The following is a 16,589-nucleotide window of genomic DNA, read 5'->3' as shown; positions in this document are numbered from 1 at the left end:
TGGAATCCATTCGACTTCCAAAACGTTCGGAAACCAAAGTGCGGCTTCTGATTGGCTGCAGTAAGCTCCTGCAACCAATCGGAAGCCCTGTCAGACGTTCAGCTTCCAAAAATAGTTTTCAAACCAGAAGAGTCACTTCCAGGTTTGCAGCGGTCGGAAACCAAAATGTTCAAGGACTAAGCTGTTCAAAAAAACCAAGGTACGACTGAACTTAATACTAATTGCCAAGTGAGATGAGACACCTGGACGGAGCCCAGGACTTGCTCCCTCCTCTTCTGCTTAATAAGTAAACTGCTTCATAGAACTGTAGAATTGGAAGGGACCACAAGGAGGTTGGACTAGGTGACCCTCGTAGTCGCTTCCACTTCTATGATGCAGTCAGAGCTAATGGTGCTATGCTTTCACTCAGGGGTAGAGCACCTGCTTTGAACTCTTCCAGGTAGGGCTGGGAATGTCTGCTGCCTGAAACTCCAAAGAGCCACTACCAGCTTATACTATAGTCAACACTGAGCTAAATGGACCACAATGGTCTGACTTGGTCTAAAGCTGTGCCGTTCTTGTATCTTCAGTCATCAGCTAGACCATCCTGCACACTGCCTCTCCAGGTTCATGATGCTAGCCTTCCAGCATGTCATCAGCGCATGCATTAGGGAGCTAAAGAGAGAGAGAGAGATTCTAAGTTTAACTTACTATGTTGAGGAAATTGATTCCTTTGCAGACATAGAAAACAACAGGAGGATGATACCCTGTCTGTGAATGGATGCAAGTTAGAAGCTTGTGAGTATTAAAGCTATCTATCCTCCAGGATACTGTGGTCAGTGGTACCAAAAGTCATGAGAGATCAAGGACAAGCAAGATTACACTACTGCTCTCCAGGCCAATGTCATTTACGAGGGCAACCAAGGCAGTTTTAGTTGAAGCCAGACTTAAATGGGTCCAGATAATCTTGTTTCCTCTAAGCACACCTGAAGCTTGGCCAATGCCATTCCTCATAAGCACCTTGCCCCAAAGGGGAATATTTGCCACTGGGCAACTGTTAAAAAAGATCACTAGTTTCATTAAATCCTGGCTTTCTTCCATCACAGAACTTAGGGGGTCTCCTGATAGCCTACCATCTAGGCATTAAACTAGATCCAGACCTGCTTTGCTTCCTGGACTTTTTTTTTTTTATCTTGGACTTTCAGATTATGCCCTTGAAGGAACCGCATGTGCAATGTGCATACCATATTACAGTACATGGCACTTAATCCAATTTTTGTTGCATATTCAAACTAATTACAAAAAACACAACAGATCGGAGACATGTTGCCTCTCTGATATGCAGTTAGGCTACAATGTAACACACACTTTAAAAACTGAAAACCAATGGGAGTTCCTGATAAATGTGGGTAGGATGAGATCTGTGGATGAAGGGTGGTATACAAATTCTAATAATAACAACAACATAGGAGTTGGCAAGGCATTGAGTTTAAGATTTTATCTGAAAATAATCAATCTGAATTTTTGAACTTCTTATTCTGTTTCTCCATAGCTGGTTTTTAAAATTGCTGTGCAAAGAACTCATACCCTGAAAAGTTAACTTGCTCTTTGAGGTGCCAAGGGCAACATTGTAGAAGTTGAGGTTAAAATTTTGGAGATGTGTTGTTTCCCCCCGCACTTTTATTGTAAATGAAACAGACCACGCCGCTGCAAAACGGTAACTTCCATGTTGCAAAGCCTGTCAACCTAACCATCAGCATGTTTACTTGTAAATAACTGTGTTCACTGCAGCTTCCTCAAAAGGGCACAATGACACTTGATACTGGCGGCAGCACAGAAGTAGAGCGTCCGCTTTGCTAATTCCTGCCATCTCCAAGATAGGGCTAGAAAAGTCTCCTGTCTGAAACCCTGGAGAACTGCTGCCAATCAGTGTAAAAGCTGAACTAGTGGCCTGAATCAGTGTAAGGCAGCTTCCCATATTATTTATTCTGTCCTTTCTCTCTCATTCTCTCATGCCCACACACACCATTTAATATTTTTTTCATCCAGCTGAACTTTTTCCTTGTCTCAAACAGCAGCTGAGGAAAAAACTGACTGGAGGGGGGGAATTGAAGGGTTCTGCACCACTCACAAGGACTTTCCCACTTGAACTCATTCCATACTTTGCTTTACAGGGTGTTTGGCAGAAACCCACATTTTAAGACCTGGGGTGTGCTGCCATCGCATAGTTCTGCTCTAAGGTTCCTAAGGGATTGCAGCTGTTAAAAAGTACCACCATGCCAAATTTCAACAGGTGATGGTGGTGATGTCTTTGCAGCTTTACAGAGAGTCTTGCACAAAATGAAATTTGACACTGGGTTAGATGCGGAACCAGTAAGAAAAACGTGTTGTTGAAACATTTATTAGAACTGGAACAGGGCCAATGGGAAATCCTAATCCTGTCAATATTAAACAAGTTCCATCAATTTCAAAGGTATAATTACTATCACTGAAATTAATGATAATGCAAATCAGTTTACTTTGATAGTTTTCTGTATATTCTTATTAAAAAAGCATAGCATTCCCATATTGCTGGTGTACTAAGGAAACAACACTGATACCCTCTACTGGTTAGTTTGCACATAACTGAAGAAGTATTTTGTAGTTCCCACTTTCCAAACACCTACTCAAGCCAAGTCTCTACCATCCAGGGAAAATACTTTTAAGGTAATTTAAATTTTAGGTTAAAAAGAACAGATAACTAACCTAACTTGCAATTGTTATTATGTCTTGGGTAGAAAGGTGAAAGGGCATTACCAATATTATCACAAAACAAGACCTCATTATAACTAGTACGGTGACATTTAATGTTCCTATATTTTGCATCCGTGTGCAAAATTCAATTGATCAGTCAGTAGTGGATTAGTACTGATTGCGAGCATGGAAAAAAAGGAGTTATGCTGAAATAATTAGCACAGCGTACAAAAAGGAGATTTTGCATTTCTGACAGAAGCACCAATAGCTAAAAGATTCCTCGAGAGGAAAGGAGCCAAGCGCATCTGAATAACCTTCCAAGTAGTTTAAGTATTTCCATTAAGTGCCGTTTTAACTTTACACACGGAAACTTAAGCAGGGAGGTTCCAATTGCTTCCGACAGCCTTTTCCCAGCTGGGTGGGATGCGAGGTGTTCGAGAGGAGCGTCCCTTGATGACGGAAAGCTTTGCCAGTTGAATTTCTGCCTACACTTAAAGACGCAAAAGCTCTGTCGGGATCACAAGACCCCAGAGGCAACATTGGATAAATTCAGCTGTGCATTGGAGGGCTTTTCTTCGTGACCAGCCCCTTCCGCCAACTGAGGAGGGGGAGAGAGAAGTTTGCTGGACCTGCTGCTCTCCTCCCTCCCGCTTCGCCCACCCCACCCCCGGCTACCCCACGAGCGGCAGGGAGTGGGTGGCGTCGTCGTCGTCGAGCCCCGAGTGGGCCGGGCTCGGACGGAGCTTGCTGGTCTGCGCCATGGGCGCGCGCTCCTGCCTCCTGAGCGGCCTCCTCCTGGCCGCCGCGCTGCCTTTCCAAGGAGCAGCAGCAGACGGTAAGGCAGCGGGCTCCTCCTCCCTCTCTTCTCCCCGCTAGTCCCGGCCGAGCGCGCCAAGTGAGGCGAGGGGGTTCCTCTTCTTCGCGGCCTCCGGGTTGCGCTTCCCCGGCTCGCCCGCACGCCCTCCTCTCCCGCCTGCAGCGCCGTCGCCCAGGGAAGCTCTCCCCGCGCGGGCTCGTGGCCAGAAACGTGGGTGTCCCTCACGCGCGGGGCTCGCAGCTGGACCTCGCTGCGAGAGGGTGGCGCAGTGGGTAAAGCGGCAAGGACTTGGTGGGGAAATCTGGCTTCAGATTCGGAACTCGCCCATAGACCTTCTTAGGTTTCCCTGAAGCACTTTTTCCATATCATTTAGCTTCGGTGGGGGGGGGGGAGTTATTGGGAGACCAGTATGGTGCCCCTAAGCTCATCGGGGCTACAAATAAATAAGGTAAACAAACGCTGTTTAGTTAGAGGAATTTGAATAAATAAAATGCTTATTCCCAATTGTGCATTCAAATGCGGCTTTGCTCTCTCAAGTGAACATTTGTAGGGTTGTCGCCTGAATCTGAGGCAGTGCAACGTGACTCACTTTCACATTTGGTTTTTACTTCATACTGGTAATGCATATTACAAATGGCAATTTACAGAGCAAATTGCTTAGGGTTACCTTAGTTAGCCTTCCTACCATGGGCAAAGCCAAGGGAGCGTAGCAATAGAAACACCAAACTGAAGTTCTCCCCCCTCAAAAAAACAAAAGCCTGCCTCCAAAACAGAACCCTGGCCCCCCATGTCCTATTGGGGGTATCCTTTTTTAAGAAAAAGAAACATTTCAAAGGAAATGTCAACAATTTTTTGTGTGATCTAAAAAAAGCTCAACAACTTTTTGGAGGCCCCTATCAAAAATCCTGGCTAGGCCTATGCTTTCTACTAAATTAAAACCATCAGAAAAATGCAGAAAAGGTCTCCTTTTGAGCAGTTCCAGCTGGAGTCCAACGTAGTAGCAACTGCTTTGCTGCAGCCCACCTGGTGTGGGTCCCGACCCATGGGATTATACCTATGGTATAATACTGAGCTAGAGGAACCAGTGGCCTGGCAGCTTACTGGCTTAAACTATGGCTTATTGTGATTGTGCAAAATTGAAAGCTCCTAGAGAGGAACTCCTCTCTGCCCCCACCACGCCTGCTTTTTTGCACCTGCACCGCACTGAGCTATGTCTAGGTTGGACTTAGCATGTCTTCCAAACCTGGGCTCCTAGTTCATCTCACTTACCAGGAGCTGCGGCCAGAATTTGGCTCATATTTTATTTAGGTATAAAGGGATTTCCCAATGGAGAACCATTACTTTCCTGAAGGCTTGGGAACTAGGGTTTCTCATTAAAAAACAACGTATACAGTGGTGCCCTGCAAGATGAATGCCTCGCAAGACGAAAAACTCGCTAGATGAAAGAGTTTTCCGTTTTTTGAGGTGCTTCGCAAGACGAATTTCCCTATGGGCTTGCTTCGCAAGACGAAACGTCTTGCGAGTTTGTTTCCTTTTTCTTAAAGCCGCTAAGCCGTTAATAGCTGCTAAGCCGCTAATAGCCGTGCTTCGCAAGACAAAAAAACTGCAAGACGAAGAGACTCGCGGAACAGATTAATTTCGTCTTGCGAGGCACCACTGTAAATATGTATAGCATATAAAATGTCAAGTTATAATACAAGAGATGAAGTTGTTGGGTCAAAATCTCACATACACTACACAATTTCTGCCCTTGGCAGCATGATTTCTTGGCAGCATGGACCCTGAAGGATGTAAACTGGACCAAAGGTCCCACAGTCTAGGCCAGGGGTCAGCAAAGATTTGTGGCTTGGGCTGGTTCATGGTCCCGCAGATGCCACGGTGGGCCGGAGTGCACACGCATGCACAAACGCTGTTTCCAGCGCTCCTTCCGGCACAGAGGCGTGCGCAGCTTCCCATTGGCTGCAGGCGGACAGCGTTATGGAAGGCGGCGCACAGGAGCTGACCGAGTGAGCGGCGGGGGTCCAAGGGCCAGTTATATGACCCCCATGGGCCACTTGTGGCCCATGGGCCTTAGGTTGCCAACCCCTGGTCTAGGCAATGATTTCTGCCTTTGTGGCGTATAGCCCCCAGTAAAAAGAGGGGTGTCCAGCCATCAAATGTACTAAAATATATTTGTAAGTGTGTTCTAGTTTTACATTTTGCTTTACATTTTAGTATGAGCATGATTTGGAGAACCTGTATTTTAATATAATACATTTTAATTCAGAAAACTGTTTCAAAACCTATTTTAGAGACCTGTTCTCTTTAGGACAGATTCCCCCAACAACTCTGTATTGTTGGTTGGTCAGGATGAGGGAGGGATTGTATTTGGTTCATCTGTCCAGAGCTGAATGAAGGGGGGGGGGGTGGAAGAGGGAAGAGGTTTTGCCAGGATGAGATAATACATACCAAGATATATCATGTGACCCACAAGCTTTTTAAGGCTTCATCATCACAGGAAACAAATCGGACAATGGGCAAATTAATTTCCTGTTTTCTCCATAAAGAGATTAAAAAGACTTGCATTACTCTGGGTAGTTGTTCGTTTGAAGTCCATTTGGCTAGTGCACAGATGTTGAGAAAACATGAGTCAAAGTAAACAAAACCTCCAGTCTCATGGCCTGAAAAGAAACACTTTCTTCTTCTGTTTCTCCCTGTTTTGGTTGTTGAGAGTTATTTCAAGAATCGTATAGACGTTAATTCCTATATCCACTGCTAAAATTATTTGTATGTGTAGGTGTGAGGGTGTGTGTGATCCTGGTATACTGTGACTCTTTTCAGGATCAGAGCTTAATTGTTGAAATGCTTAGCAACAAGGGAGAATTCATTGACCACAGGGGTGGGCCAAAAAAAAGGCCACAGGATGAGATGCAGTAGATCTGTCACTGTTTTCAACTGTTATTTTCTGAAGTGAGGTGTTAAGACTCCTTGGCTTGTAGCAACTGGGATGCAGATTGGTCAGCTAAGGCTGCTAGCCTTACTTACCCAGGAAGCGATTTGATAGGACTTGCTTCTGAGTACACATGGTTGGGATTAAACTCTGAAGTCTGTTGCGCAAATACTGCAGCTGGTAATTGGCTCTACCTTCTGAGAAGACAACACTTTGTCCCTGGCTCTGCACCACTCTATCCCAGCAAAAAAAAAAAAATGTTCCAGGAAAAAGAAAAAAAAAGCTAGCAGATTCTGCAAGATCCTCATCCCTGAATTAGGGCATTTTTTGTTTAGCTTTTTGAAGTGGGAAGACCATGGCTAAAAGGAGAACAATGCATCCACCAGCAGCTGCACCCATCTAATATATATGTAGCCTTGCTAAGCAGTGGAGTCACTCTCATTTGAAAAAAAGTGGTGTGTCGAATACAAGTGCTTACTATTATATGTGGACAGTTATTTGAAATAATAGTTAATTTTTTCAAACTTAAAGAATGGATTTCTCACTCCCCAGCACTGTAATGTATACCTTTCATTTGTTTTGTCTTTTTCGGCATCTTTAAGGGATAAACAAAAAACAGCTGGAGCATAGGGCTGGAGAACGTAGATCTCTTGCATTATGCTGACTCCCTCAAGTTTTGCAGGAGAAGCAGCAGGCTAGCATATTCCATGCACGTTCTGGACTTTCTCTGCTTGGAAGAGCTTTATGAAATTGAGCTTAGATGTATAGGGAAGAGCTGAAAAGTCCCAGATTCAGGCCTTGGAATCTCCAGAAGCGGCTGATCAAGTCTTGTCTAAAGCCTTGGAAAGCTGCTGCCAATAGTTTTCCTGTGTTTCTTTGAAACATTATGAACCAGAGACTTTTGTACCATCAAAACGTTCAACCAACAGCTATTGTTTTTCTGACCCTTGGGTAGTTTCCCTTATCTCATGTGTGTTATTCCATCCATCCTCCTAGGGTCTTGTACAGGGACCACATAACCCAGTCTCAGCCCACCTACCTTCACACATTACTATGCATCCAATGGAAAGGAGAGTTTATCACTATATTTTAGCACATTGCAGAAAGCCAGCCTCCGCAGTCTTTAGGAAGCAGGATGAGCGCTGACATAAAGGAAGCATTTCTTGTCGTGGCAAGGAACGGTTTAAAAAAAACAAGCCCAAGACAAAAGCTACAAAGTTTTATTTCCAGAATACATACTGCATTTTTAACATTTTAACATGGTTACATGAAATCAAAGGAGTGTTGGCGGTTTGGCTGCATCTTGGCATATGTAACTGGACATGTTATTTTTAAAATCATTGTGGTATTTCCAGTTCTTTCTTTTCAAAATGAAAGTATATAAAGTATGCCATCTGTTTGTTGCCCTAGACATATGGTACCCATATTTGTTTTTCCCCCCCGGAAGGGGTGAAGTAGATTCTTTGGTCAGTGAGTATTTCTGTAACTATAAATAAACAATGTTTTATAGTTGAAAACAGGGCTTTGGTGTTAGCCTACACTTTAAATGAATATCTGTTATAACTTCTGCTAGATGGCTGTCTGTTTTCTTGATTGTAGGCAAAACACAAAGATTTTAAACTGCTGCTTCTGTCTTCAATTATTTTGATGGAGAGAGAGAACTCTGTAGTGCTGACAGTATTAACTCCTTTTTTTTGGCCATGTTATCCAATTTCTCCATACAGGTAGGCCCATTATAATCAATAGGTTTAAGTCTATTGATTTCTATGAGTCTACTCTAAATATGACTTAGTTGTATATCACCCACATATAAAAGTTATAGACAGAGGTTTTTAGTGGAGATTAATGGAAACTTTATTCAACCATGGGTTTTGTACTCTTCTCTGTCTCAACCTTTGCTAACCTGATGTGCTGATTGGACTTGTACTCCAAAACATCTATAGTGCACCAGGTTGACAAAGACTATTCTATCTAGGCTGCAGACTTGCAAGTGGCATGCTACCTAACTTTAAGAAATGCCTACATAACCTGAGGGGGACGGAGGTGGCGCTGTGGGTTAAAGCCTCAGCGCCTAGGACTTGCCGATCGAAAGGTCGGCGGTTCGAATCCCTGCGGCGGGGTGCGCTCCCGCTGCTCGGTCCCAGCGCCTGCCAACCTAGCAGTTCGAAAGCACCTCCGGGTGCAAGTAGATAAATAGCGGGAAGGTAAACGGCGTTTCCGTGTGCGGCTCTGGCTCGCCAGATGCAGCTTTGTCACGCTGGCCACGTGACCCGGAAGTGTCTCCGGACAGCGCTGGCCCCTGGCCTCTTGAGTGAGATGGGCGCACAACCCCAGAGTCTGTCAAGACTGGCCCGTACGGGCAGGGGTACCTTTACCTTTACCTTACAACCTATGGAAATCACTGGAAAATCCAGCCTAGGGTGACACAGCGACCATAGCTTATATCCATAAAGTTGTGAAAGACTTTTTCCACACATGGTGTTTGGGTTTCAGCAAGCCAGTGGTAACCCACATATATGAGATGTGCAGGCTGCCAGTAGTTAGGAACGATAGTAAGAAATGTTACATTGGATCTGTTGCATTCTTACTTGCTTTACCATCTATAAAACAGAAATAAGGTGAACAATGCATATAGTTATGGGTCTATACGTTGCTAGTCTGTTGTATAGAAAAATTTGTTCAGATCAAGACTACCGAATTGACACTAATTGTTCTCTTGCAGAGCTGAACTGATTTTAGGATCCTCCCCCCCCCTTTTGTACTTCTTTCCCCTTGCAAAATGTTCCAAAAGCAAATTTTATTTGTGCCCTTGGAAGAGAAGGAAAAACACACAAACACAAACTGTACTCAGTTCCTTTTAAACTGTTCTTTGTGGTTTTGAACACGGACAAGCAATTTTTCATCTTAAACAGAGCTGAAAGTGCCTCTGCAGCACAAACCCGCCAATGTTTTTTTGCAAGGCAACAGTTTCTGTAAATCTTCTGCACCAAACCTTTTTAGGCATTACAAATATAGGCCATCATAAAGCATCCACATATAAAATTTTAAAATATACAAATATACAGCCATGTAAAACATGTAATAATAAGGATTTTCATTGGAGTTTCTTCCCGCTAAATAGTGCCATTTACCACTCTTAAGAGAAACAAAAACTCAGCCACCCTTGCAGTTACTTCCAAGTTAATGACAGACAGATAAAAAAGTTTAGTGAAGTGCCCAGGACACCGTGTTGTTGAGAGTAGCAGTTCAGAAATAGAACTGTTATAGCAGAAATGGAGTGAGTGTGTAGTAACAGTTCTACTGTATGGCACAGCACAGATGAAATCGGGGTGGGAAGTGTAGGCTGGAAGATAAGGCTCTAAGATGAGTTTTCTGCCATCTACAGCCCAGGTGTCATCCTTCCTGCATTATTACACTCAGTGGTTTGCTAAACTGCTTGAGTTGTCCCCAACAAGCCTTCTCCAATTATGAATCATGGTGCACATTAAGATCTTCCTTGGAACTCCTGTTCCATGTGCTCTCATCATCTGAATGGTGGGTGGTCACTAGAGATCCAGCCTATTCCACACTAACACCCAAACCCTGGAACTCCCTCTCTGGGGAGATTCCCCTTGTCCCTTCCTGGTTAACTATCAGGTGTTTTGCAAAGGTGGTATTTTCTGAGAGGGCCTCTGGGATCTTCTGGTGCCTTAAGTCTTTTTACTGCCATGGATAGTTTTCCGCTCGGAAGCTTCTTTTGATTACCAAGTTTGTCTAAACAATTTTGTTACAGTTTTAAGTATATTTATCAGGTGCCTTGTAAATTTTTCTATCAAAAGGCAGGATGCAAATATACAGGAAACTAATTGTGACCATTGTCTTCCCTAGTTGCATGTCCCTCTGCTGCTTGGCTTTCTTTTGGAAGGAGCTGCTATGCTTTACTTGAAGGAACGTTGGAGACTCTCGATGATACCAGGGAAGTCTGCAAGAGAAATGGTAATACAACTAATCCCTCTCCAGTCCCTTTTTGAGTCACTAATGAGATACGTAGGCTGTGGCTATGCTTCAGGGCTGCGTTGTTTTGGGTACATTAATTATTTTTTGTAATTATTATAGCTGTGACAATAAGGGTAATTGTAGAGCAAGGGAGACTAGCCTAAGGCCCTTCAGATGCTGTTGGGAGTGTTCAAAGCATTTCACACATTTTATCCTCCCAATAGCTGTGTGAAGGGTTATTGGGCTGTTGTTTTAATTTTGATTATGTATGTTGTGGTTTTATATTTTGATTTTATTCTGTGAACCACCCTGAGACCTGAAGGTATAGAGTGGCACATAAATTCAATAAATAAATAAATGGCCACCTCATGAGAAGAGAAGACTCCCTGGAAAAGTGCCTGATGTTGGGAAAGATGAAGGGCAAAAGGAGAAGGGGACGACAGAGGACGAGATGGTTGGATAGTGTTCTCAAAGCTACCAGCATGAGTTTGACCAAGCTGCGGGAGGCAGCAGAAGACAGAAGTGCCTGGCATGCTCTGGTCCATGGGGTCACGAAGAGTCGGACACGACTAAACGACTAAACAACAAAATAAATAAGGCAGGGATGGGAAACCTGTGGCCCAGCAGTATAACCAGTAGTCAGGGATGCTCGGGGTTGTAGTGCAGCAACCTCTAGAGGCCCATAGTTAGTCATCCATCGGAGATAGAATGTTGTTCTGATCAGAGCAGCAGCTTTTCTTGCAGTACAGTGTTATCAGTATTTCATCCTGTTTGATGCTTCAGTGGCTGCTCTGATTTAATTTGCCTAGTCCGGAGTTTCTAGTAATCTATCAGGTCCAGACTCCCGCAAATTTACTTCAACAGGCTTTTAATTGTGCTCTTGACCATATCCGGGGGAAAGGAGGGGAGCAGTTTGCTATTTCATTGTTAGCCCAGTCTTTTTAAAGCTTTTTTTTTTTTTACATTCTGGGAATGCTTTCCACTTGGGATTGTGTGCCACATGCTCCTGTATGTTGCAGCAGACACTCTGGCATATTTGGGGCCACAGACACAATTAACTAGGGTTGTTGGGCTGGGTGGTTGGGCCTGTTTGTCTTTCATGAACTGGGGGTTGAGGGGGAGATACACAAAATCTAATAGTACTTGAACATAAGAAAAGGTCACACATGAGCACTATTTCTGTTCAGTCTATTTTAGACGAAGATCTGACAAAGTGCTGGGATTTGATTTTTGGTGTTTGTTTGTTTCCCACCCACCCCTTCAAATGCAGCATCTGGAGCTGACATTATAAGCATAAATAACAAAGAGGAGAATAGCTTTATTCGGAGTACATTCTGCACCCATTGGCATGGTCCGGAATACGTATCATTGGGCATGTTTTTTGATACAGATGGTAAGTGAATGCAAACCCCAAAAGACATAGAGAGTCTGACCTTGGTTTAATTTTGATGGTATAATCAAGCACAGGGGTCAGCAAGGTTTATCTTGTCTGGACCGGATTGGTGTATGTGCGTGAGCATACACACGTGCCCGTGATTTCCAGCATCTGCATACACACAATTTCCGGTACTGCAGAAGCAAGTCCCCGTGCCGCGTTGCACCGGTTTAACGCAGCACGCAGGTGGCTCAGTGGCAGCTCATGGGCCGGTCAAACGACCTCCGTGGGCTGCTTCCAGCCCATGGGCCTTAGCTTGCTGACCCCTGATCAAGCAGCTAAACAATCCTAAGTAAGTTCCAGTGATCTCAATAGAGCTTCCCTTTGAGGTGGCAGAGGACACTTTGTGGTGGTGGAGGGTTTGTGCTTGTGTTTGTTTTATTGCAAGATGTTGTTACTATTAGAACATGTTCAGATGTTACCAGTCAACCACGTATTACCTTTAGCAGTACGAAGTCGATGTGAGGCTTGCTCTTCCCCCTCCTCCTGCAGGACAAGGACTGTAGCAGATTTTCATTTCACTTTCCAGAAGGCCTGGCTTGTTTCTTACCCATGAAACTAAGATCATGGCATAAAACAAACTCTGGTTAATTATAAAAGTTAGCTTCATAACTCCTGCTTTTGAAGCTTAACTTTAGAAACTGACTAGAGTTTGTTTTAAACCAGGATCATTGCTTCTGGAAAGTGAAATTAAACTTCCACCCACACAGGAGGTGCACACAAGGCAGAGACTTCTTCCTACACACACAAACCAGCCTTAATGTTATAGGACTTTAAATCCCAGCATTCAAGTTTTAAATATCATCCCTTGTGAACAACTACTACAGTAGTATCCATGGTTTTGCCATTTTATTTTGCAGAGAACGTTTTCAAATGGTACGATCAATCCAAAGTGAATTTTACAAACTGGATAGAGGAAGAAAGTAATGAGGAGCTAATAAACACCTGTGCTGTTATGCAGACATCATCAGGCCGATGGAAAAAAGCAGCCTGTGAGCACCTCCCACTGACTGAAGTCCTTTGTGAAACCTCCAGTATGTAATGCCCACACTATTTGTTATACTATAAATGGTTTCTTCTTAGTGGTAGATTTCAGACTTCAGAGGTTTGCAGGGAATTGTCTTGGGAGCAATTAGCACTGCTACAGGTAAGAATTTTACTTTAAGAGCATCTTCTAAACATCTTCCCTTTAGTCTTAAGAGATCAGCTACACAAAATTTTGCAAGATTGCTCAAGGAGGATTAACTTTTGGGAGACTGTTTTTGTGAATACCCCTATAAAAAGCATACCAGCACTAGCATTGCTTTTGACTAGTTATGGAAGATTCTTGGAAAGGCAATGATGTTGGTTTGGTTCCTGCTTCCAGCTTTTATCACATTGGAACTGAAGGTCAAGACTTCATTTCCTAATTAACTGGAGCAGTCATTTCTGCACAATAAAGGATTCTGCTCATTTTCTGTCCCTTCCACATGAACATGAAGATCTGGTGTTTCAGCACCTTATACAGAAATGAGCTTCTCATATGCATACAGTGCACAACATTCTTTAATGCAAGTGAATAGGAAAGGTTACTGGGATTGGGGCCTGAAGAGCATAGAATGCTGTGTTCAAGATTCAGGATATTAGGACTGTCAGTTATTACAGTGAAAGCAAATTGCTGCTTTTAAGATAAACACATATTAACACCTTTCATTTTCTTTTGCATGTATGCTTGCAGTTCCTTATGAAAAGAAGTATTTACCGGGTGAGTTATCTTTTGGTCCCGTCCCCCCCCCCCCCAAAAAAAAAAATCAGTAGTTGAGCTTTGAAAAGAGAGCATTTTCTCTTGGTTATTCAGAGCTATTGAGCTTTGTAATTGAATAAGGAAACTACAGCATTCACACTTACCCTGTGATCTGTGTACATATTCAAGTGGTTAAAGTTAATGTCATGGTTGTTATTTGTTATTACTATATCAGTATTTCAGGCCCATTTAATTTGGTTACAAACAAGTAGCAAATGACACCCAGAGTTCTGCATTGTAACCAGTGTCGTAGCGTGGGGGGTGCAGGGGGGGCCGGCCGCACCGGGCGCAACATCTGGGGGTTAGGGAAATCCACGGGTTAGGGGGCGCAAATCCATGGGTTAGGGGGCGCAAATTACTTGCCTTGCCCCAGGTGCTGATAACCCATGCTACGCCACTGATTGTTACCCAGTAGTTTTACCCTGATTTGGTGTCACATAAGCTTTTTTAGAAAGGAGATTGTGTATAGACATGCTTGTCACTAGTGGATACTACTCTATACAACACCAGCAGCTTTGGGAATAAAGTGCCATATAGAACAAGACTACGTGAAAGCAAAGAGGTGACGAAGTTTGTCTCGTGGGTATGCTATGATAAATTAAACATTCATATACTATCTGATGTTGTGTATAGGGGGAAAATGTGAGAATGTTGTCCACCGAGCTACCTTTGTCTTCCATGGTAGCTTGTAGAAAAGGAACTATTTTCTAAATAGTTGCAAACTGGTAATTAGATCCAAGCAAAGAGGCAATCACTATCTGCTATCACACTTGGCACACTGACAGTAAACATTAGCTGTAGTGTAGAAAGAATGTACATAATTTGACTACATCCCATTGACGGAATCCCTGTATTGTTTCAGATGAAACCGCTTGGACAACGACCTTAGTCATAACTTCAACAGTAATTGTGGCAGTGTCTGCAGCATTTCTCTGGTACCTATATCAAAGGAGGGTTTCTTCTGGAACAGGATGTACAGCATACAGTTCCACCACTCAAGTGCCAAGCAGTGACGAAGTGGTTCTTGTAGAAGAAGAAAATGAATATACTGCCTAAACTGTATTTATTTATAACATAATTACAGAAAGAACAACAGTGGCTCCCAAGAAATATACCTCAAGGAAAAGACAGTCTGACATTATTCCACATGAAGATGAACAACCTTCAATGGTAAATTAAATTGCTCTTACGCACAGGAAGTAAATTTCCATCCATGCAACTGTTGTAGCATTTTCACAAACTGCACTTTCATTCTATTGTGTTTTTCACTATGCAAAAAGGCCTTGGCACAAATTGAACTACCAGTTTGGTTTCGGGAGAGGTTAAGGCTGGGCTAGAGGAGAAACAGCAGCAGATACTTTTAAAAGCCCACACCTGAAGCCCTTATTTACATTAACAAATGTCATCGAGAAACAAATGACAAACCACAATTATACATTTTTCAATTGTTTCTGAAATCAGAATTCCAGTTGTAGATTGGAACCATCTGCAGAAAAGGTAGGTTTTGTTATTATAAGTTTCACCATAATACTAGGGGTGGTCCTGTTAAGTCTAAGATGTTATTTCACAAAACCTCCACAAAAGTTTCTTGGAGCATGTAGTAACTCCATCCTTCATACCTTTAATCATGAGGCCATGCCAAATGTTTTTTTTAAAAAATTGGTCTTACAAGCTGAAATGTTGCATACTATAGCTATCTGACAAAACTCCATACCCGAATGCCAACTCCTCCTATATTACACAGTGGTGGGGAAAATCATGCATGTGTACATGTCTCTATATTTTTATGTGTATAATTCTGATATAAATAAATATCTAGTTATATGAATTCTTTTTGAGAATGACAGATGGAAGGCAGAACCCTCTTACACCATTTGTTTTAACAGTATCAATTTGCCATTGGTCCCAAAGGAATCCTTCAAAATACTAGCAAAGAAACCCAAACAAAAATTTGATTTTAAATTACTCCAGTATGAAATAAACATGTATTTTCTTGGTGCCATATTCCAAAAAGTGTTATTGGGGTTGTTGTCGTTTTTCTTCAAGTGTTAAACAAAACCTGACATTAATTAGGAGAATTTCACTGTGCTATCAGGAAGCCCTGGAAAAACAAAACAAAGATGCCTAGCAGGAATATATGGTGCTTATAGTAAATAAAAGAGAATTTGTTTTTTCAAAAGAGCATTGCAAATAATAAATCAGTAATGCAGGTTTGAGTACTATAAGCATCTTAATTCAAGTGCTGAAGTAAAACCACCATGGAGAAGCATTAATCCCTAGAGGGGGAAATCTATGGGGTCCAACATGCTCCACTGCATTCTGTAACGGTTATTTTTGGAGAGAGGGTACCTGCAGAAATATAGTCATGCTTTCTTTTGCAAAATCAAACAATGCATTCTAGTGTTAAAGTGTGTACCCATATAAACAAAATTATACAGGCAAAATGCTGTTATTCCTCTCGACCCTATTTTGAGATGTTGGTGAGGATAACCCAAAGTGGCTTAGGAGTTTGAGACACCATTTCTCATTCATTTGAATAGAGGCATACGGTATCATCTGTGGCTAGTAAATGTAACTTTAAAAAGGAAATGGAGGGAGAGGAATAACATACTGCAGGACAACTGAACCCATTATCATTCAGAAGTATATGGCTCATGAAATATTCATAATCTACAAAAACCAGTTTGTAAATACATCAAATAGCTGCTGGGGTCCACAGCAATCAAACGGGGAGGGGGGGGGACTAAAGGTGATTAGGCCTTCCTAGCATTATACACATTAAGTAGTTCAATAAAGCAGTTTATAGTAAAACAATAACAAAGTACAGTGGTGCCCCGCAAAACTAACGCCTCGCAAGACGGAAAACCCGCTAGATGAAAGGGTTTTCCATTTTGGAGGCGCTTCGCAAAAAGAATTTCCCTATGGGCTTGCTTCGCAA

General features: G+C 42.7%; 1 protein-coding gene and 1 long non-coding RNA gene across 2 annotated transcripts in view; one reads left to right on the top strand and one right to left on the bottom strand.

Moving 5' to 3' along the window:
- The window catches only part of LOC307215929 (lymphocyte antigen 75-like), a 64,230-nt gene extending 48,751 nt beyond the window's left edge, over positions 1-15,479 (top strand). Inside the window, exons 35-39 of the mRNA XM_079975764.1 lie at positions 10,326-10,433; positions 11,704-11,826; positions 12,729-12,902; positions 13,586-13,612; positions 14,514-15,479. Coding sequence (XP_079831890.1) covers positions 10,326-10,433; positions 11,704-11,826; positions 12,729-12,902; positions 13,586-13,612; positions 14,514-14,707 — 626 coding nt within the window. The 3' untranslated portion in view covers positions 14,708-15,479. The remainder of the gene's footprint in view (positions 1-10,325; positions 10,434-11,703; positions 11,827-12,728; positions 12,903-13,585; positions 13,613-14,513) is intronic.
- LOC307220305 lies at positions 7,665-10,318 on the bottom strand. The gene is made up of 2 exons (XR_013840827.1): positions 8,848-10,318; positions 7,665-8,345 (listed from the first exon to the last, which is right to left on the bottom strand). It is a non-coding gene; the product is annotated as an uncharacterized lncRNA (long non-coding RNA).
- Positions 15,480-16,589: the final 1,110 nt, after the last annotated feature.

The sequence above is a fragment of the Podarcis cretensis genome, assembly GCF_951804945.1.
Source record: "Podarcis cretensis genome assembly, chromosome: 1".
Classification (NCBI taxonomy): Eukaryota; Metazoa; Chordata; class Lepidosauria; order Squamata; family Lacertidae; genus Podarcis; species Podarcis cretensis.
This window is presented reverse-complemented; position numbering and strand designations above follow the sequence as displayed.